At 44.5% G+C, this 22,404-nt stretch overlaps 1 protein-coding gene across 4 annotated transcripts in view; it reads left to right on the forward strand.

The window, feature by feature from the left end:
- Positions 1 to 521: 521 nt before the first annotated feature.
- Positions 522 to 22,404, forward strand: part of fgd4a (FYVE, RhoGEF and PH domain containing 4a) — a 44,619-nt gene continuing 22,736 nt past the window's right edge. The window contains exon 1 of one of the 4 annotated variants that reach the window (XM_034534795.1): positions 522 to 653. In XM_034534795.1, coding sequence (XP_034390686.1) covers positions 533 to 653 — 121 coding nt within the window. In that variant the 5' untranslated portion in view covers positions 522 to 532. The other 3 variants (XM_034534793.1, XM_034534794.1, XM_034534797.1) reach the window with 3 other exon arrangements.

Genomic DNA, 22,404 nt, shown 5'->3' on the forward strand with positions numbered 1-22,404 from the left:
TTCACTATATCTCAGAGGAAAATATTGTATTTTTCACTCCACTACATTCTTTAGTTACTTGTTAATTTGATGAAAAATTGTAGTAGGTTAATTCAAATCTGAATACGTTTCCCACCACTGGACTTTAGTAAGTTAAGTGATGTCATACTTTTTTATGGAATCTCTTTCGTGTGACTGAAAATCAATAAAAATTGGTCATATTTGTGTTCTTATTTTTGTGTGTGTGTGTGTGTGTGTGTGTGTGTGTGTGTGTAAGGGGGGTTACAACAGTACAGACATTGACAGGGTGTAATGGTAACCAGTACGCACCGAGGAGGGAGAAGGGCGGCCCTTTGAAGAACACCCCTATCAAGGTGACTTCGCTCAGAGACGAGTGCGGTCCAGTCAACCCACACATGTGTACAGCTGTTTATTCGATGTTACTTTGACCCGCGCAGGCGCACATGGGCTGCCGCCGCGCAGCTGGACGAGCTTCAGAGATTGCCGTAAGGAGGGGACCGTGCTTCTTAATAGTTATTTCCGGTCACTTTGAATGCGTTTCACTTTAGTATCCCAAATGCCGGAGGGGCCAACGGCTTGTACAACAATGGACGGCTTCAGCAGAGTCGCTTTTCGCAAGAAGCAACACAGCCTGGACACCGTGGAGGAAGCAGGTGAGTTCTTTAAGGAATGCTGGGAGACATCTTGTCCACACTTTCGGAAAACTATTGCAAGAGATTTGCCAAACTATTGTAGCGACCCAGTGCGCCTTAATACTACTAAGACATATTATCCGGACGGATTTGATATATATATATATTTGATCAACATTATGGAAACGTTCCTGATCACTCCTGCTAAGCGCATGCGTAACAACCCGAAGGTGTGTTACAAGCTGTAAAGTCTTTAACGGTGTTATGGCTCTAACAGGTCTTGTTTTAGTTATCAATGTTTTTGTCAGTCTGGTTGGGAAAGCATGGAACAGCCAGACTTCAACACACCTACAGTACAGCCCTTGTTTACACACCACCTCTGAGTATCATGGCTACTCGGCAGGTATGACGGTTTTCAAGCCCCAGCCTGTTGTGCCTGCAGGGCACTTCTTTTTTCTCTCTAGAGAACAGAGCTTGGTAGGAAATCCCAGAACTCATTATGCTCAGGATGCAACTCTCAGGAGCATGCAAAGATAACGATAGATTATCTTACAGGTGTCCCTGTGCAGTTCAGTGTCTCAGTTTTAAAAAGCCTGATCAAGAAACAAGCCCTGGGATCTGCATCCCTGCAGGCTTCCAGGTGGATCTTTGCGCAGCTGTAACTGACCGTTTTCCCAGGCTTTAGTCTAACCCCAACCCTAACCCAGCTAAGCAGTATAAAATACTCCAAACACTGGGATCCAAATACAAGTCAGCACTCCTGCAGTGGGTGCTGTCTGGGCATGAGCGACTGGGACAGGAGGGCGCTTCGTCCTATCTTGCAGTACTGGGGACTGCTTGTGCTAACATGCAGATGAGGACACTGCACTATACTGGCAGTTGGATGTGAACTTTGCCCTGTGGTTGATCATGTCACTGTTGAAATCAGGACATAATACTCTGCCAGCAGTCAGCCTCAGTCACGGGTCTCATGGGTAATGAGCTATATGTCAGGAAGTGAGGTAAACACTGGAATATTCCCAGAGATATTATTTGTCATTGGGTCACTTTGTGTTAGCAATACTGGAGCCTGCTTTCGGAAGTTTATATAGATGCACAATGTTACTGGTTCATATATAATATAAACCATGTATATTGTATTATACTGTACAATATATTGAATCTCTAATGCTTTATTACGCACAGAAAGTATGCAGTGCTGAACTGTACAATTTTGGTTTCATTAGATTTGTGTTTTCTATCATAAATATATGGATTCTACCTCACATGCAGCTTTCCTCTGGTCATCCCATTGTCTTTGCTCCCCAGTCACAGCCCCACTGTGTCATTACTGAGCTACTGTAAACGTATCTGTTGTGATGTTTTTGTAGAAATCTAATTAACCTTGAGATGAACCTCCGTAGATTTAATAAAGTGAAAGCACTGTACTGAAATAAGCATAACAACATTTCCTCGGCCGCAGTTAAATAGTCATTTATTTAATTTCACTTGGTTCAAACTTTAATGATGGCTGATCTCGCATTTCTGTCTTGGACCACGATTATGATTTCAGTAGAGAAGCTGTATTCCACCTCTAATGATCTAGCCCGCTCTGTTATTTTACAATAACAGATGCAGACTTTATACGTCTGCATCGGTTTTACAAGAGGAGTAGGAATAAATGTGATCTTTAGGCCGTCCTATTTGTGCTGAAAACGATTTTATATCTATTTTGATTTATTCTTCCTGGACAAATGGTTAGGAAATAGCAAGTCAATAATTGCATTGTCCTTTCAGCCCAGTCATCCTTAAACGTAAGCTGCAACACATCATTACCCTGTCAGTGCAATGTAAACCTCAACACTATACTCTGGATATCATCACACACTTCAAAGAGATCGATTTGTTTCTGTCTCTCTCACTTGTGTGAGGTCGAGTTTGCCTCGGTATCCATCCTATTATTACTGGACTGGAATTTAATTTGTGTTTATAGCACAAATAGCTGCGGGGCATGTCGTTTTGAACTGGTGTTATTGTGAGGACAGCTGTATCAGGCTTCAACAATGGCCCTGTTTGTTTTCGGTCTGCTATGACAAAGGCAGTGGGACTGAATGTGTCAGATGCTGTGTGGCCCGCTAGCCTACTGCTGCTGGTATTGTTTCACTACACTATTGCCCATTCATCCTGAGCTGAACCCTTTCACTGTCCTCTACTGGCTTTAAGTCACTTGAGTTAATAGTAGTCCCCCTGTGCAAGCCCAGTTCATGATGGCATGTACATGATTTAATTTGTATATGCCGTGCATTGCTGTACCACATCGATATACACTAATCATAGCTCCAGGGTATAGAGATGCACTGCTTTGTGAGTGATCAGGCCCGCCAACAGAAATGTCTTGGCCCTCGAAAAGGTCAAGTCAATGGGCTTTAATCACATCAACGCATGCACATGCTCTGTCCTAGTAAACTTTAAAACAGTGTGCTCCATCCGTCTAAGGATCGGTTGGAAAGGCTGGCTGTGAAATGTGCTCTGGAGGGGTCTTGAGACGTTTGTGTGGATACAAACTAAAAGATGCTACAGGATGCATTTGTATGTCGTTGTGAATTAAAATATAATTACTGTGGACAAATAAGAGGGATTGGTAGTTTAAAATATAAATATATTTCATTCATTTCTTTTTTTGGGGGCCATTTTGAGGCAGTGGAAGAAAGCTGTAAAGAACATTCTAAACACACACGGAACATTCTAAAAACACCGAACATTCCAAAAACACAAAACATTCCAAAAACACTGAACATTCCAAAAACACAAAACATTCTAAAAACACTGAACATTCCAAAAACAATGAACATTCCAAAAACACTGAACATTCTAAAAACGCAGAACATTCCAAAAACGCAGAACATTCTAAAAACACAGAACATTCCAAAAACACTGAACATTCCAAAAACACTGAACATTCTAAAAACGCAGAACATTCCAAAAACGCAGAACATTCTAAAAACACAGAACATTCCAAAAACGCAGAACATTCTAAAAACACAGAACATTCCAAAAACATTCTTCACATTCTTTACGTTCTAAACGTTCTTCAGACGGAGGGAGAGCTAAGAGTTGAGAACCACTTCCCCAGACCAGTGGAGAACCACTTTCCCAGACCAGTTGAGAACCACTGCCCCAGACCAGTAGAGAACCACTTTCCCAGACCAGTGGAGAACCAATTTCCCAGACCAGTGGAGAACCACTGCCCCGGACCAGTGGAGAACCACTGACTCAGACCAGTGGAGAACCACTGCCCCGGACCAGTGGAGAACCACTGACTCAGACCAGTGGAGAACCACTTTCCCAGACCAGTGGAGAACCACTGCCCCAGACCAGTGGAGAACCACTGACTCAGACCAGTGGAGAACCACTGCCCCAGACCAGTGGAGAACCACTGACTCAGACCAGTGGAGAACCACTTTCCCAGACCAGTGGAGAACCACTGACTCAGACCAGTGGAGAACCACTGCCCCAGACCAGTGGAGAACCACTGACTCAGACCAGTGGAGAACCACTTTCCCAGACCAGTGGAGAACCACTTTCCCAGACCAGTGGAGAACCACTGCCCCGGACCACATCTGTCACACATGTTCTTAGCAGCTCACTATTTGTTGGACCAGTTATGTTCTTCTCAACTGTGACAAAAAAGCTTTGAACAAAGTTAATGTAATAACGTGTGTTTGATCTTTGATACAGTAATGTGGGTTTTAATAAATATAATTAAATGGATTTATTTTATAATATTAGAGAAATTTGCATATATATTTGTAGATTTATATAAATGCATGTACAATATTTTTACACTCGAATAAACAATAATCAAATGCAAAGACAGTTATTTAACAATATGCTCGGGAGTAGTTACATTCATACAGTGTTACAGTTCCAACCGGCCCTTTGAGGGCAGCCATGACACTGATGTGGCCCACGGTGAACATGAGTTTGACACCCCTGGTCTAAAACCATGTATACCTATACGGAATAGAATGAGGTATAATCAAACATTTATTTCATTTTCTATATAATCTTGAGATGAGTGAATAGTAACATTAAGTTACAAATTGCAGAAAATATAAAAGAAAGTAATACGATATAACACTGAGCTTTGGATCGCGTGCCCATGGTAAGTAGTCTAGTCCTCACACTATTATGTAATGGCTTTGGCTATAAGATGTAATCATAAGCTTATAGGCTGTGGTCGCATAGCATTTGTAATTTAATGTTTGAAGCGCAAGTTTCATTTCATGCACGCGCATAGCAAAACCAGAGAGATGCATTGTAAGCGGACACATCTTCAGAATCAGAACCTTTTATTGCTTATTATTATGTTTTCACATACAAGGAATTTGTCATGGCGGGTGGTGCAGCATTGGACAATAACATGAAACAATCAACAACAATCAACACAGTGCAAGAATTGAAACATATTAAATGTACAGAAGAATATGAAATATAAAATAAAGTGCACAGACAAAGAGATAACAGTACTTTAAACAGTGTAATGTAAGTGTAAGTGTAAGTTGAAAGCGTCAGGTGTATTTAAAGTGAAGAATTAAGGGATGTGCAGGGGAGTGACTGATAGGAAATGGTCCTGGGGATGACAGAGTCAGTCAGTAGGGGACCCGGGCCCTGTTCACGAGGGTCAGTAGGGGACCGGGCTCTGTTCACGAGGGTCAGTGGGGGACCCAGGCTCTGTTCACGAGGGTCAGTGGGGGATCCGGGCTCTGTTCACGAGGGTCAGTGGGGGATCCGGGCTCTGTTCACGAGGGTCAGTGGGGGATCCGGGCTCTGTTCACGAGGGTCAGTGGGGGATCCGGGCTCTGTTCACGAGGGTCAGTGGGGGATCCGGGCTCTGTTCACGAGGGTCAGTGGGGGATCCGGGCTCTGTTCACGAGGGTCAGTGGGGGACCCAGGCTCTGTTCACGAGGGTCAGTGGGGGACCGGGCTCTGTTCACGAGGGTCAGTGGGGGACCCAGGCTCTGTTCACGAGGGTCAGTGGGGGATCCGGGCTCTGTTCACGAGGGTCAGTGGGGGACCCGGGCTCTGTTCACGAGGGTCAGTGGGGGACCCAGGCTCTGTTCACGAGGGTCATTGGGGGAACCGGGCTCTGTTCACGAGGGTCAGTAGGGGACCGGGCTCTGTTCACGAGGGTCAGTGGGGGACCCAGGCTCTGTTCACGAGGGTCAGTGGGGGATCCGGGCTCTGTTCATGAGGGTCAGTGGGGGATCCGGGCTCTGTTCACGAGGGTCAGTGGGGGAGCCTGTTCTTGTGGCGTGAGGTCTTGGTCCTGATGGACCGCAGCCTCCTGCCAGAGGGAAGGGACTCGAACAGTTTGTGTCCAGGGTGAGAGCGGGCGGATACAACCTTCAGGTTCCTGGAGGCAAACAAGTCCTGGAGGGACGGCAAATTGCAGCCAATCACCTCTCAGCAGAGCGGATGATGCGCTGTAGCCTGCCCTTGTCCTTGTTAGTGGCTGCAGCGTACCAGACGCTGATGGAGGAGCAGGTTGAATTTCTTCAGCTGCCTCAGGAAGAACATCCTCTGCTGAGCCTTCTTGGTCATGGAGCTGATGTTCGGCTCCCATTTGAAGTCCTGGGTTATGGTGAAGCCCAGGAAGAGGAAGGACTGCCCAGCGTTGACGGGGGAGTCCCACAGAGTGATGGAGGCGGGTGGGTGGGGCTGTGTTCTTCCTGAAGTCCACAACCATCTCCACGTTGAGCTCTAAATTGTTTTGATTGGACCAGGTCACCAGATTGTCAGTAAATGTTAATGCGCTCGCTGCCATGCAGAACTGATAGACTGTGTAAATCATTCATCCCCAGAGCCATACAACTGTACAATAAATACAATTTGTCAATCAAACTTATCTACTTATCTATCTATAAGCACAGTGGGCGTGTGCTGCACTCGGCAGGAAACAACTAATACGTGTGTGTGTGTGTGTGTGTGTTGCACAAACATGCTCTCACAAACGTCCGTATTACATATCAAGTTTGGTTGTCTCCAGTTTGCCAGTGTTCCAGTAGGTGGAGTTGCAGGCTCAGAAATGTTTCACCCATGGAACCAGCAGGTGGACCTCCGGGCTCAGCGTGCGGTGTGGACCCATGCAGAGTCATGTTCAACCATCCACGTGTACTATATCTCTGCATGATATTGTGCTGCTGTTGCTCCCAAATCAATAAGAAAACAATCAGTGTTCATCACTTTTGTTAGATTGTCTCCATAAAACCAAGAGGTCCTTCCATTTCAAAGAACATTATCATGCTGTTTTTTGTTTTTTTTAACTTTTTATTTATAGATTTTTTTTCTAGTAACAAAGAATGCGACAAAACATTGTAAATGACAAAAAATAAGATTAAAATAAATAAATAGAAAAAAGAAGAAAATGAAAAACAATAGGGGGTCAACAATCGCTCTTTACACTATTTGGGATCATTCATTTCTGGTCACTTAATACCTTGAATGCTATCCACTTCTCCCAGCGCTGCTCATGGGTCCTTGATTTTAACCTTAGTAAATGAGTAATTTTTCCATTTTATGTATTTCCTCCACAATGTCCAGCCACTGTCCTTGGCTTGGGGGGTCACTTTTAATCCAGTTCCTTGTGATGGCCTTTTAGCTGCCAGTATCAAGATTTTATAAAGATAATTGTCTTTCTTATGAATTAGATCGCCATGTATTAGTCCCAGATAAACAATCCGTGGGTCCCTGGGGATCTTATAGCTTAAGATCTCCTCCAGAGTCTGAATGACTTGGTCCCAGTATGTTTGGAGTTTTGAGCATGACCAAAAAATGTGTGAGTGGTTGGCATTCATCTGCCCACACTCTCTCCAACATGGTTGCTCTATACCTAATTGTTTATATTTTGTATATGGTGTAATAAAAAAGCGGATTAGGTTCTTCCATCCAAATTCCCTCCATTTTCTAGAACTAGTGGAAGTCTGTTGCGTTGTACACATGGAATGCCAATCACTATTCGACAATTTAATGTTCAGTTCTACTTCCCATTTCAGTTTTACATATAGTGTGTTACTTCCGATTCGTTTTTGTAAACTACTGTACAGTTTGGAGACCAACTTTGAGGGGGTTTGTTTGTAGGCACCTGTCAATACTTTGATCACTTCATTACCTTCTGATGATATTCCTTTTTTAATTTCTGTATCGTAGAAGTGTCTTAGCTGTAAATATCTGAAGAGGTCCCTGTTTCCTAAATTAAATTCTCTTTTTAGTTTATCAAAAGTTTAAAAAGTGTTTCCCTCTATAAGTGTACATACTATATCATGCTGTTTGAATGATTTCATTTTGACTCGCGAATACATGTTTTAAGAAAGAAAAGAATTAGCAAACCAATGATGCCTGCTGGAAAAACAATGAAGTGAATGAAGAGAGAAGAATAACAATTTGCTACATTTAGACTGTCATGTGTATAAAATTCTCTCATGGAATCTGTAATTTACTGCACTTTTGCCACCAAAACCTTTACGGCCTGCATCACAACGTGATAAGCCAGTAGGTGTGTTTCAGCCAGGACACACTGGTTCTCTATCCATGCACCGGCCACAGCTTCCTGACCGCGCTGTGTCCTTTCCTCCTCCTGATTGGCATTGTTCGTCTGTGAGGCTCTTTCAAGAAAGCTACTGTACCATCCAAGCTCGGTCATGAGCTCTGAGAATTCAGACCCGCTGGGCACGAAGGGTCCAAGAGTGAGGAAGTAAGACTTTTTTTTTCTCACCTTTTTGCGAAATTACGGACGTCTTCAAGATGACGGTGTTGGTGGTTGGATGACTTCCTCTTCAGTGCTGTCTTTTACCTCTTCAGCGGTAGAGTGTCGTAGGTCTCAGCAGAACGTCCTGTCAGGAGGTCTCCTCTGCGTTTTGGTTCACGGGGGGGGAGGAAGGAAGGGGTCGTCGTCTGTCCAGACAACTCACTTTCTCAATCTACTGTCTCCGCTGGGTTCTGTCCACCGGCTCGGACACAGCATGGACTGCATGGCCGCTGGTTACAAACACGCTGCCTTGGGTAGGTGATCCTCACAGGCTGGACGACACAGTGAGGAGGAACACTGTCATCAGTTGAATGTATATGTGTTAGGAGAGGACCGTGGGTTGGTATTTCCTTTTTCAAAATAAAAGACACTGAACTGACAATGAAACGACGGCGCAAGTACTGGTTTTGGAGGCGGAAAGGTAAAAACGCAAAGATGTGTCTGCTCTGCTGTTATGGTAAGCAATTTGAGACTCCATGTTTGGTTTTGCACTGAAAAATCAAGGAGGGTTTGATGTTAAGTTATGAAAACTATTATTCAAAAAAGTTCTTTTTTTCTGCCCATCCTTTCACAAACATCACCTGTGAGTCATCTCTCTCATTACCATAAAACATTCCTTAACTTGCATCGTCCCTGCTGCTCTGTTATTCTTGTTTCTACCAGCGAGCAGGATCCCTTTTCTAATCTCATCATCTGGCTGCTCTCCCTCACAGAGCATTTATTTCACACTCTGCTGCTGTGTTGCTGTTTCAAATTTTTATTATTGTTGCAAATGATCTGAAATGGTCCACTCTGCAGTATAGGTATGTAATTATTTTTTTGGAGTAGGTTCGCAGTCAGCGGTTTACCAACGTGAGTGTTTGGTAAATGCATTTGTGTCATTACTTGTCAGATAGAGTGAACGGACTTGGAGTGAGCGTGTTGATTCACTGATTGGTCTCCATGCTGCTGTGTGAGGGAGCATTTAAATCCACCATGCTGAAAGAAAAAAAGGAAGAACGTTTTGTTCTCAGAGGCCTGGGAACCGTCCCCCCCCCCCCCTCCAAGACCCTCTTCTAACCACTCTGTCCTTTTGGCAACGTCCCTGATGGCCCATTGCCCAACTGCGTTTGTGTTGTGTGTGTCTATAAGTAGCGTGGGGATGTGGGAGTATGTGTGTGTTGTAACATTGCAACCCCTCATCTGTGCACCTTTCTTAGGGTGGCGTGTATTGCTGGTGAGCTGGGGGTGAGTCACCCTTATTTAACAGCAATCGAGAGGAAACACTGTGAGGCATTCTGCTTTCATTCTCAGGGGCAGGAAGGAAAAGGCTGGGAACAGCAGCAGGCCCGAGTCCTTTCACCACGCTCATTGTTTCAATGTGGGAGATGGAGTCAGTACCAGTAACACACAACTTGTCCATATCAGCGCGTATACACTCACTCATATGTTTGGATTAGCTTTTTTTTCTTTTTGTTTGTCGGCCTTCAAAGGGTAGTTCCAGCAGTTCTGGGAAATGGCTGAGAGTGTGTGGTGGTCTTGCACGTAATGACTGAATCTATATTTCTTTTATTATTTCTTTTATTGAGTGAGTATTGTTTCACTATTTCAGTTTGAATTGCTCATCCCCAAATCCATACAATACGAACATATTCATACGTATCACCCCCAACCCCCCACCCCAGTTGTCTGTCACTACTATCATGTAAAAACCTCTTCTTGGTCTAAGGGGGGTATTTTGCTCGCCAGACGAAACCTGATCCATTTCGTGAGCTTTCCGCTTGCACCTTATTCACTTCTGAATTTACACAAACTTGGATCATAAAATATCTATTAATCCAATATGGAGAAAGTTGTTGCAGGCATTGATGCACCGAATGGGATAAAACCTTTACATTTGTGGTTGATCTTAGCAACTACTTCTCTTCCCGGTGACTTACTTGTGTGTGCTCCACCGCACTGAAAGAACTAGATAGAACCGGTATGAGGATGCCTGAGTCTGGAGGCAAAACAAGAAAGTCAGGTGAAGATGATGATGACGTGCTAAATTTAGTAATGTTGTTTGTTCACACTTGGCAAGTCTGTTTGTGTGGTTGTCAGCCTCTTCGACAGGAGGGGCCTCGAGGAAGTCTTTTTCTTTCTTACCTCCATCATATTTTCTACAGTTGCTATTTTCTCTTTCTTCTCCTCAAGCTTCTCTCTCTCTATCTCTCTCTCTCTCTCTCTCTCTCTCTCTCTCTCTCCCTCTCTCTCTCTCCTCTCTCTATCTCTCTACATTGATAAGCATTCCTCCTGGCATGCCTGAGCCCTGACATCCTGCTTAGGTTGTTTTACTGACAGGTGACAAGAGATGTGTGCTCCCACTCACTAACCATGAGAAATGTGTTGTCACTAAGATACGAAAATACGCTCAGTCATGAACTATATTCTCTCTTTCTCTTTCTGAGAATTATGGATGATGTATATGACATTGAGATGACAAAAAAAAGAGACTCTTTGGTCAGAAGGCATCACGTGACCTGTAATTTAGACTGTGGCCACACGAGGGCTCGCTGTCAACAAGCTTGATCAAAGGCACCCATGCACCACCAGAACACTGTGTTTCTTGTTGTTCATCCTACCTATATGCTGAAGTGTGAACGTAGTCAATCCTCTTAGCCAGTATGTACGTAGTCAATCCTCTTATATTTATAAAGTCCGCACAGAATATTATTCACTCCAGCAGGCAGAGTAGAAAGGTGAGTGCAATCCCAAGTTCATGCAGTGAATTCTTACAGCACTATTTTTAGTAATGCACTTTTTTGGCCAAAACAGGTGGATCGATAACAGATGATCATTGCCTATATACATATACATATACATATATACATATACTTATTGCACAAGTGAAAAATATGGTATGTCTCCGCCTGTGATCCGGGTTCTTCCTTGGCCCACGCTACACCCTCACACCAAGTTTTATGAAAATCAGGCCAGTGCTGGCAAAGGTAACAGTGTACATGTCATCATGTGTGTACTGTGGACTCATGCAGACATGCACGCGCACACACACGGTCACCTAAACATGAAAATAATGAAGTACGTATCGCTCTCACTGATCGCTCTGAAGTCTTCCGGGTGGATTATAGCGGGATTTCTACTGTGTGTTTACTGCAAGGAAAGATGAGACAGATAAGGTGGATAATGAAAGCAACCAAGCGTCTCCTGTTCTGAGATGGCAAACTAATTGTTTAATCAATTTGGTGTCTAGATATTTGGTGTCTGGAAATCATTATCTATCTCGCAGTGCAGCTCAGGAGTCAGCATTCATTTTTGACAGGTTGTTGTTGTTTTTCAGAGGCAGATTGACAGCAGGGATGGCTTGATGTGTGTCTGTGTGTGTGTGTGTGTGTGTGTGTGTGTGTGTGCCAGGCTGATTATGGGAACCAATCCAAGGTGGGTTGTTGCTTTGATGCGGGGGTGTGGGGGGGGGCAGATGCCGACGCCGACGCCGACCCCTTGCCTGCTCTGCCCTCATGACAGATGTGCCCTGCTGCTGTAGAGATGGAGATTCAGCCAGTGTACCTTGTTCGCTGAGTCTTTGTAGCTTTTGTTCTTGTATCTTTGTGTGTGTAGGAACACGCAGACAATACCAATCATCCATCATTGACCTTTATAATGTGCGTGGTGCACCGGGAGGAGGGGGTAGTCAATGGAAATGGCCAGGGCTCAAATGCAGTGTGTGCGTGTGTGTGTGTGTGTGTGTGTGTGTGCGCGTGTGTTTGTGTCTGTAAGTGTGTGTGTGTGTGTGTGTGTGTGTGTGTGTGTGTGTGTGTGTGTGTGTGAATTTAATGAATGATGTGCGTGTGTGGAAGGCCTGTGTTTCTGTGCTTATAGAGATGTTGTGGGTAATGGCCCCGAGCCATGCTGCTCTCCTCCCTCATCAGACCAAATAGAGAGGGAGGGAGGGATGAACTAGAGTAACAGAGTGGTGGATGGATGTGTTGGAGGGGTGTGGTGTGGGTGTGTGTGTGGAGGGGAGGGGGGAGTGTGTTAGGGTAGAGGGAAATGCCAGCTGCAGTGGTAAGAAGGGAGAAAAAAGTGTATGGTGGGAAGTGTGTGTGTGTGTGTGTGATGAGTGGGAGGAAGGTGATGAGGCATAAGGAAGAAAAAGGACAGAAGAAAATATATGCACATATATTATGTTGCTTCATGCTTGAAAGTGGGGGTAACCATAACTGAAAACGGCCACTTGCAATGCACCGAGATTCGGTTTAAAAGCCAACTGAATCAAATCCTTTAACATCCATATGAACTCAATTTGTTTCTTTCTACCAACATAGCGAAGAAATATTGGAGAGTTAAAATGTTTTGACAGGTTTTAATATTGCACTCCATTGGGCAGAAGTATAAAGAGTGAATCCAGGAGGAAACTGAGCTGATTTTTTGACCTGAAAAGGTAATTGGACTAGTGCCTCAAAACTGCACTAATCAATATTGTTAAACTTACCATAGATCAAATGATTTAGTTTATTGTCTAGATAGTGATGAGATGTGGAGATGTGTTGCTTAGTATCCACTTAAAGAATCAGCTATTAACTCCTTAACATTATGAAAGCCAGTGTCAGTACAAACAGAACTGACTCAATGTTTAGACTACACCCCCATGAGTAAGGTATGTTCAAGTAATAGTCATATAATACGTTAAATGTGTGAAATCCATAGCTTGTCTGGAAATTATAAAAACTCATGGAGACATAGAAAACAGACATCCTGAAGTAAATACCTGCTATTATAACGCACACTGGGCTTGATCCCATGGAGACATATTATTCATCATTTACTGGACTGATTCCTGTTTAATGTGCTCCTGCTGATTTGCTTGACGATCCGACTACCAAGGAATAATTTTAGAAATGTTCTCAGTAAAAATAGGTTTGATCCATGTATAGTAAATGCCCACTGGCCAGAACAGCTCTACTTGAAGGCCGTAGTTGTCTGAAGTAGATCGTATCTCCTGACATCCTGATGGAGGATGGGGGATTTGTCTGAGTGTCCCAACTAGTCAATGATTGTAGGAGTTGATTAACCAATTAAATAGTAATCTAATCCCTCGTAAATTTGGGCTTGATTAGATAAACACACGTTTAAATGATAGTGAAAATGTATAATTAGATTACACTTTCAACAGCTTAACACCATCTAATGCGTATGAGTTCAGGGCGAGAGATAACTCGTTCCTCTCTGCGAGCAGTGCGTCCACACCCTGAGAGCGATGAGGACGTCTACACGTGAGACCTTCAGGGTCACCCAGGTGTGAAGAGGAGCGGGAAATAATTAAGCCGCGCAACCCTTGACGCGGTGGTCGTCCATGATGTGTTTTATTACTTTTGACTTCTAACTGGACACCGGATGGAGTCTGAACGAGGAGGAGTATGTGCATGTGCGTAAACTGATGTTCACAGCGTGTGGCAACACATTGATCTGTGGTTGCAAAGCAGCAATGAAGGGCTTAACGCCGATGCCGTGCAGCGTGTGTGCATTCGTGGGTTTGATTGCATTTCTCATACCAGCCGGTGTGTATTTATGAGTTATTGTCTGTGTCTGCCTCCTCTTGTGTGTGCTGTGCACGAACATTGTGAAAATAAAATCCATGGATTTGTGGGCTGTCTGCATGACTGTAATGCCTGTGTGTGTGTGTGTGTGTGTGTGTGTGTGTGTGTGTGTGTGTGTGTGTGTGTGCGTGTGTATGTGCGTGTATGTCTGGGCACTCAAGTCAAATTGCATAGTTTGGAGAATACTTAAGCAGGTCCATTACTCACTGTCTGAAAACCAATATGTCAGTCACCATGGAAACAATATGTCATCCTGCAGATAGTAATCAATGAATGTAATGCCTCATAAGAGGTATGATTTGCTCACATAATATAAAAATGTTCAGCACACCCCAGAGGCCGGACGTTCTTCTCAAAGCCATTTCCTGTTAAAGCAGTGCTCAACTATTTCCACTGACATTAAAAAGCCAAAGGGGATTCTGTAATTGTATTGAGTATTTGTATAATTTCTGTGCATATTCTGTTGGCTTAGCTGCTGCTGAGCTATTTGCTCTCTCAGCTCCTCTGCAAAAGGCTCACTAATGTTTTCCACAGAATTAGCACCAATTAGGTTGAAAAGCTGACGGGGGGCAGTACAGTAGGATACATGTAACACTAATTTTGTGAAAGGGTTTCTTTTAATATCCTCACTTGTCACTTTTGATTAAAGGTATAATATGTATAGTCACACCCTGCTTATTAGCTGGGGGTCACAGCAGAGTCCCGAACACAGCACAATAAGAAGAAAAGAGAAAATACAGGCACAGGGAGAGCTTCTGCAGATACAGACACTTGATTGGTCATGTTTGCATCAGTCTATAGTATACATTGTTTTTTAGGAAGTTGTTTCATATTATACATTCAAGAAACAGCTTTCCTAGTTCTAGCCTTAGATGCAAACAACAGCACCTCGTTAAAGTCAGCAAAGTGGAGCTGTGCACAGGATTCCAAGTTAGGTTCTCCTCCGCCTTTTGAGTTCCTTTAATCTTCCGCTGCTTATTAATGGCAGACCTATACCTGTTGCAGTACAGTCTGTGGGTCCTAATGAGCTATGAGCACGGACCCTCTCGGCTCAAACAGCAAGTGTTTCCGTGTGAGTGGGTGTCTGTGTGCGTCTGCATGGCTGCAGGCTGTCTGACCTCAGAGCAGCAGTACTGACCCGTCGGTTTTAATGGCTCTGCAGGAAATGACCAGAAAGAAACTGAGAAAGCAGTTATTTCTGTGGCACTTGATATCCTGCATGTGGTTTACACGCGCTCACAGTCCGCAGAGACATGCCGCTGATGATGGTGATGTCTGGATATAGTTATTGACTCTCTGGGTCCTTCCGGTCACTAATTACTGTGTTGTGTAATGAGGCCTGCTCAGAGGTGTGTGTGTGTGTGTGTGTGTGTGTGTGTGTGTGTGTGTGTGTGTGTTGTATGTTGGCTGTGACCAGGTCATTTCATGTAACTGCTGAATGGATTTCATTTTAATAGGCATCCATATCCGGATAACAATACAGGGTGCGTTTGGTCATTATACAGGGAATCACCAGCACCGTGCTGAATTTCCAGCTGCTGTAAAACATTAGAAATTGGGAAGTGAGATGAAGACCGGTGAAGAAGAGCTGGTTAATAAATGGAGGATTAAGGTGAAAAGAAGAAAAAAAAAGAAATGAGGAAAAACATAGATGCAATGTCAGAGAGGGGATTAGAAAAGAGGTCAGGACTGTGATGACTGCCAGTCTGAATTAGAAAAGAGATGGACAGAGTGCCCGAGGTGTAACTATGTCTGCATCATATTCAACCGGAAGCATGTTTGTTCACACAACCTGTGACAGCAACACTTCTCTCTCCTCGTGCCACTGTGACACTTATCGGGGCCTGCGGGTCATTTTCACAGACAGGTTTATCAATTTGAGAACAACAGAGTTCTCTTCCTCACCGTGTCAACACTTCAGCCACTCCAGCAGAGATTTGTCCGCTCGGTAGTCCGCTGCATTCGGCTGATGAGCGCGAAAGTTTGGTGACATTGTCTGCCGAAAAAAAAAAAAAGATGCATCGTCATCAAGCAAAAAGAAAAAAAGGTTGTTCCTCAATTGAAGACATTTAGAGTCTTTCACAAGAGCTGTACATTTGAGACTTGAACTTGACTGTGAGACTCGCCTTACAGAAGGGACTTGAACGCCTTCCAAACAAAAACACAGGTGTGTCAAGTCCTTGGCAATTCACAAGCCCCACTCACAGACACAGTGGTAACGCTACCATGGCAACATGCTCACTTGATGGCAATGCTTTGACAATTGTCGTTAACAGGTATAATGATGATATGTTCATCTTCTTACTCTAGTTAGCGTGGTAAGATTTGACAAAGTAGAGCTGAGAGTGATGGGAATTTATTAGTTCAGAAGCTATTTGGTCATAAACCAAACTATTGGACAAATAAAGAATGTGGACCTAGTGATGGTGCTCTAGGATAAGTGAGGAGATCACCAACGTTATTACAGTTCATCCTGAGGGGAACATGAACATCTGCATCCAATTTCATGGAATCCCATTTAACAGTTCTGAAGACATTTGACTCAAAATAAAACAAACGTCAACCTCATGGTGGCGCGAAAAGAGAAAGTCATTGGACCACCAAGGGTTCATCTTCTGAGAGCCATGAATGTTGGTAACACATTTCAGAGCAATCCATTCAACGGTTGCTGAGATATTTTGGTCGAACCGACCAACAGACCGTCATTGCCGTCCACGGAGCCATTCGTGCTAAAAGTAAATCAGAAGGCGTCAGACGGCCCTTGCATAGCCCCATGTGTTGAATATTTAAATGTTTGACCTATGGATTGAATGTAATGGTTTGAGCTTTGTATCAATACAAATATTTACAGCAACATTTTCATTTAAATGGTCAGTTTTCACAGACTTGCTATTTGGCCTATGACGACTTTTACCTTGGACTTGTGACTTGACCTGGACTTGTCTCAATTGACTTGGGAATTGTCTTCTATAGACATACATATTTCTCAATGTGCGACTCGGTGTGAACCCTGGAAGAAGGGAGTTCAAAGCACATCATCACACGAGCCACAGAGAGAAGGTGAGAAGGTGACACATGATATAACCCTTTACTTCAGGCCTCTACTTTATAACACACACACACACACACGTCAGTTCATCATCTCTCTCTCTCTCTAGATGCCTTGTCTTGTTTTCTGTCACCCCCCCCCCCCACACCTCCTCCACACCCCACTCTTCCTGGCGGGCGTTGTTTTTATGTCACGCTCAGCACCTCTATCTGCTACAGCCAGCAGCAGCAGCAGCAGGGACAGCAGATGAGTACGGCCATTGGCTTCTTCCCCTCTCACTGGCCCTCCCCTCGCCCAACACAATGGGACTGATTGTCCATGCGACACACACTCACACACAGAGGGGGCTTTACTCTGGGGCTGAGTGTCGCTCCCCCGCCATATGCCCCGTCTCCGCTGGAATGTGATTATCTTCACTCGCGATGGAGAGGAATGAGGAAAGGGTAAAAGGATAGACGGATAGCATCTGAGGAGGCAAGGCGGGAGGTTGAGTGAAAGGGCGAGTCAGTCTGTCACTGAGCGTGCAAGTGTCGCGTGTGTGTGTGTCTGTGTGTGTGTGAGAGAAAGAGAGAGAGAGAGAGAGAGGGAGAGGGAAGGAAGGGAGGATGCAACCAATGCAGCGAAGCAGCAGTTTAACACAAGCCTGAACCTGACAGAGCGCAGAGAGAGAGAGAGAGAGAGAGAGAGAGAGAGAGAGAGAGAGAGAGAGAGAGAGAGAGAGAGAGAGAGAGAGAGGAGGGAGAGGTCTTTTCACTTCAGTGTAGCAGTGGATTTTAATTCCTTCCCTGGACTCCACCTCGCTGCTCTCACCAGACTCAACCTCCACTCAGGTTAGTGCCTCTCTCTTTTTAGACCGGCTAACCAGTCAGCACCAGAGCGCCGTGTCCATCGAGTGCACGATGCAGCCGTGGGGGCGTTTGGGTTACCAGAGCTGAAAATGTCATGACCACAGAGACACTGAAAAGCCGCTTGCTACGCGACACAGACACACGTCGCCTGCTGAGGCTGATGGTTAACAAAGAGGGGAGCACACACCACAAAAGACAAGCCCTGGATCTCACCATAGGATGTTCCTCTGGGGGGTGGGTGCTGTAGCTCAGTGTGGCAGCGGTGGCTGTGTGTGTGTGTGTGTGTGTGTGTGTGTGTGTGTGTGTGTGTGTGTGTGTGTGGGTGTGTGCATGTGTGTCTGTGTGGGAGTTACGGTGTGTGTAATAGAGATCTGTACTCCAAGCAGTAGGAGCTGTATTAGCTGGAGGCACTATTCATTTTCTTAAAGGCGTTGCAACGCTCACACACACACACACACACACGCACACTCACACTCACTCATGGTCGTGCACGTAGAGGCTACTGCTGCGGATTTCAGTTAACTCTGTTTGCCATGACTGGTGTAATCTGCCTCAGCTGTCCACAGTGAGCTGTGGGAAAGTGTATGTGCGTGTGTGTGTGTATTTGTGTGTATATTGTGCCTAGATGTTCTTAAACTGTCGGCAAACTATGATTTAAAGCCACCTTGTCATTACGGCTGTAATACAATCTCTTGATGATAGACACGATCCTAACTGCTTGTAGTCGCTGCACCCTATCCTGGTTCCTAACAGCATCAAAATAAAATGGCTTCGTAAATTAGTATACATAAAATTATAAATTGTTGCAATAATTACCTTTTACAATTAAAAGAGAACATTTGCCCTGTGCTTTGTTCCTCTTTGGGCTCAATATCCTAACTATAACTCCCCGTTGTGTGCACTCACTAGACCTCATTGGGCATGCTGTCTCTGCAGTTGAAACCATTAACTTTATCTGCAGCAATATATTTTCTGTAGTGCTTGTGCTTCCTACGCTCTCTGAGTTTCTCCATCCAGGCAGGCAGGGGCCGGAGTGTTATCCTGCTGTGTGTGCTGCGATGGAGGCAACCGCTCAGTGGTCCTCATACGACGAGGCTGCTCTCTGGGTCTGTGTGGGATCGCAGCTGAGGGGGCTTCTCCAGGATCAAGCTAGTCCCTGCAACAACTCTGAGAGCTCCGGTGGAAACAAAGAGAGGTTAAGAAGAGGAGAGGCCTCTGTGGCTCAAATAAACATCCGCGACGGGGTTTTTTAAGGGGAGACTCGTCGTGGTCACTGAAGAAGTTGTCATGGAGTGCTGGGGTTAGATGTTGTCCAGATTGATTGTTCCCTCGACTTTTCTATCCGTCACATTTATAGTTGTCATCACAGCAAATGAATCAAGTGCCAGGATGTGAGCCAGTGAGCCTGGATTGCAGCTCTACTCTTAACATGTTTTAATAAACAGACCCTGGCAGTTGTTGTGGTGGATTAGTAGGCAAAGGCAGATTTTTAGGTTTGATGACTTCCAACTTCCTTGTCCTTTTCATCCCCTTTCTCTTCACTCACTGTTGGCGGATGAAGTGGGAATGGGATAAATAACTGAGTAACAGAGGTTACGTCCTCGCTCGCAGCAGCACTGTTCAGGGGGAAGGGAACCTATCATAAAGGCGGCAGGGGCCAGGTACGTGATGGGAACCAAAACGGGATTAAAAAGGAGAGAGAAAAGAGAAGCTGAAAGGAGGAAGGAGTGCTAACAGCCTCATCTCGTTGAATGCTAATGTCCACACAAGGACATACACATTACAGTCTGGTTCTAAAAATGCTCACTTCCTCACAGTAGGACTTCTTCTTGCATTGCTTTTGGCAGGTGTGTCTGTAAGCATATTATAAATCCCCCCCGCCTCGTATCTGAATCAGCAACCGCAGCTTAATCACCGTAGGATTGATCCTCCCTGCCTCCTCTGTGTCACTTTACCTCCCGGAATATTTTGTTTATCTTCTTTTTCTAAATGCCAAAGTAAAAAAAAAAAAAATGCAGTGTCATTTTTTGCACAGGCATCGCTGGTTCGGTTTGTGGCATCTTGTCATTTGGTGCACTGAGCCTCCTTCAACACAGAGAAGAAACGCTGATACAGTTTGACACTTAATTCCACCAGGACGTGTCAGATTAAATGCTGTGTGTGCGCGCACTCGTGCGTGTGTGTGAATTCAGGTCGCTCACTGTGGGTTTAAATGTGGAGAGCGCAGAGAAGATTTCTGACACACGTGTTTGGGAGAAATGAGGAAGCGTGGACATCATTTCAGTTCAATCATGAACTGTAAAAGAGGAAGTTTGTGTCATTTGAAATGTTAGTTTCGCTCTTTCTCTCTCTGCTTTATTAGTTCCCCGAAAATGGCTGCAGGCCCACTTTTGGGTTTGCAGGCTTTTCGGTGCATTCCAGCCACGCGCTGAGAATATGGGCACCGGGCCTCCAATCAGAAGGGTTCATTCATACCGAGCACAATGATCCTGTTTGAGCCACAAGTTTTTACCCACGCTGTTTGATTGGCATTATATTCACCATCTATTTACTTCATCCATAATGCATTGAGTCACATCTGTTTAACATTAATGAATCTCTGTTGCTTACTGTTTCCTCAAAGCCCTGGAATCCAATAGAGGAGATGAACAAAGAGTCATTCAAGACGCATCAAAATGAAGAATTAATCAAGAGTACTTTAATTTGATTTGTTGAATTAATTGAGTGTTCGCTAAGCACCAGCCCTCATCGATACTGTTGCTAAGCCTGCAAGCTTTTCCATTCTCTCCTGATTTACCAAGCAATTTTAAGCGATGGGTCCTTGATTTCAGACAGAAGTAGAAAAAAATCAAGCTGCTTAAGTTGCTTAATTGTAAACAAAGACCAGATAAACATACCAGGTATGTATATACATTGTTCTGACTACAGCAGCATGTGCATCACCTCAACATGTGCAATGGTTGTGCTAAGTTACCACTGCTAAGCTATGATTGGACAATTGATCAGCTGGTCAATATGGATAAAGTCCTGTAACGTCATCATTTCAGTTGTTACTGTATTTACAGGACAGACAGTAAAACCCTCTTATGATAATCATCCCTGCAAACAAACAGCATAACAGCTTCTGAAATGTTTCTGACACAATCTCTGTCCACTGCGATCTTTCACAAATGCCACGTGCTGTCGCTCCTCGTGTGCAAGGCCTCTGATGCCTCTTAGTCCGGTGCATGAGAATATTACCAAGGTCATTTCTTTGTTTTTTTATCTTCAGACAGCAGGAGTTGTTGCCAGCATCGAATGAGTAACAACAACTCACTCATCGGCATCGGATTGTGAGAATTTCACATAGGGCTATTTTTGGAGAAGGAGCTATAGTTGAAGTTTAGAAAGTCTTTTACTTATGCTGAGCTGATGGAAATTTGTATGGTTACTTCTGTAAACATGTTGCTCAAAAAATGGATTGCATTGAATGGAAACTCAATTATAGGAAGAAATACCCTCGGGGCATTACTTCACTGAATTAATACAAACATGAGAGTGCAGCTGGTGGGCTTGAGTTGTTTATTGCTTTTTATAGTCAACATCAGATTTCTTCTTTTTTTTTCCACACAAACAAACGACTGGTCTTTTATGATGGATACACGTCCCATCCACATATCTGCACTTGATCTGGGAGACATTTCAAAACCATTAGCTTCAGTCTTGTCATGAAAGAGCACACTGTTGTTCATTTGTGAACAGACTGGCCTGCTGGGGCTCAGTCAGACGTGGTGATTGGGTGGACAGGATATTGATTGACACATTTGGGGGCTCCTGCCCAGCAGCTGTGAGCTGGCGTCTAAGGTAGACTGGCAGGTCACAGGGGGTGGGGGTGCTGTCTCTTTCTCTATCTTCTGACTGGAGACAACAGGCTGGGAGAGAAAAGAAAACGTTGAAAGGGAGGAAGTAAGAGAGATAGAGGAGGAGAGAATGACCGGCCTGTCGATGTTATCGCGTACACTTCCAACAATCGATCCCTTTCTCAGGGCCCAGTGATCCGAGAGGCCACTATTTCTACCCCAACTTCTTCTCTTTTTTCCCGTTGCAGTTTTGGTTGTTGTAACAAGTCACCCCCGGTTTCCTTCCTGCTTCGATCAGTTATGGAACTAAATGTGTTTGCGATCTGATATCCAGATCACGATTAGATATTCAGTTACGGTCAACCTTCTCTGGAGGATGATCGTCGCTCCCATGAAATGTCTCTCTCTCTCTCTCTCTTTCTCTTTATCCCCCTCTCTTTCTCGCTTTCTTTATGTGTTCTTGGAAGTAAGGACAGGAAGTGTTTAACAGGTTCAGGTTCAGGATCCCGCCCCGCCCCGTCCCGCATGGCCTGCCCTCATTAGACATGGGCCACAGAGCATGTTCAGATCATGCTAAGAGCTTATCTTCACATGCTGAGGCCGAACAGGAAGCACGCTGGGAATCAGACAGGGGATGGACGGTGTCTGCACATTGGTATGAATTCTATGAAGCACGT

The sequence above is a fragment of the Cyclopterus lumpus genome, chromosome 6, assembly GCF_009769545.1.
Source record: "Cyclopterus lumpus isolate fCycLum1 chromosome 6, fCycLum1.pri, whole genome shotgun sequence".
NCBI classification, from domain to species: Eukaryota; Metazoa; Chordata; class Actinopteri; order Perciformes; family Cyclopteridae; genus Cyclopterus; species Cyclopterus lumpus.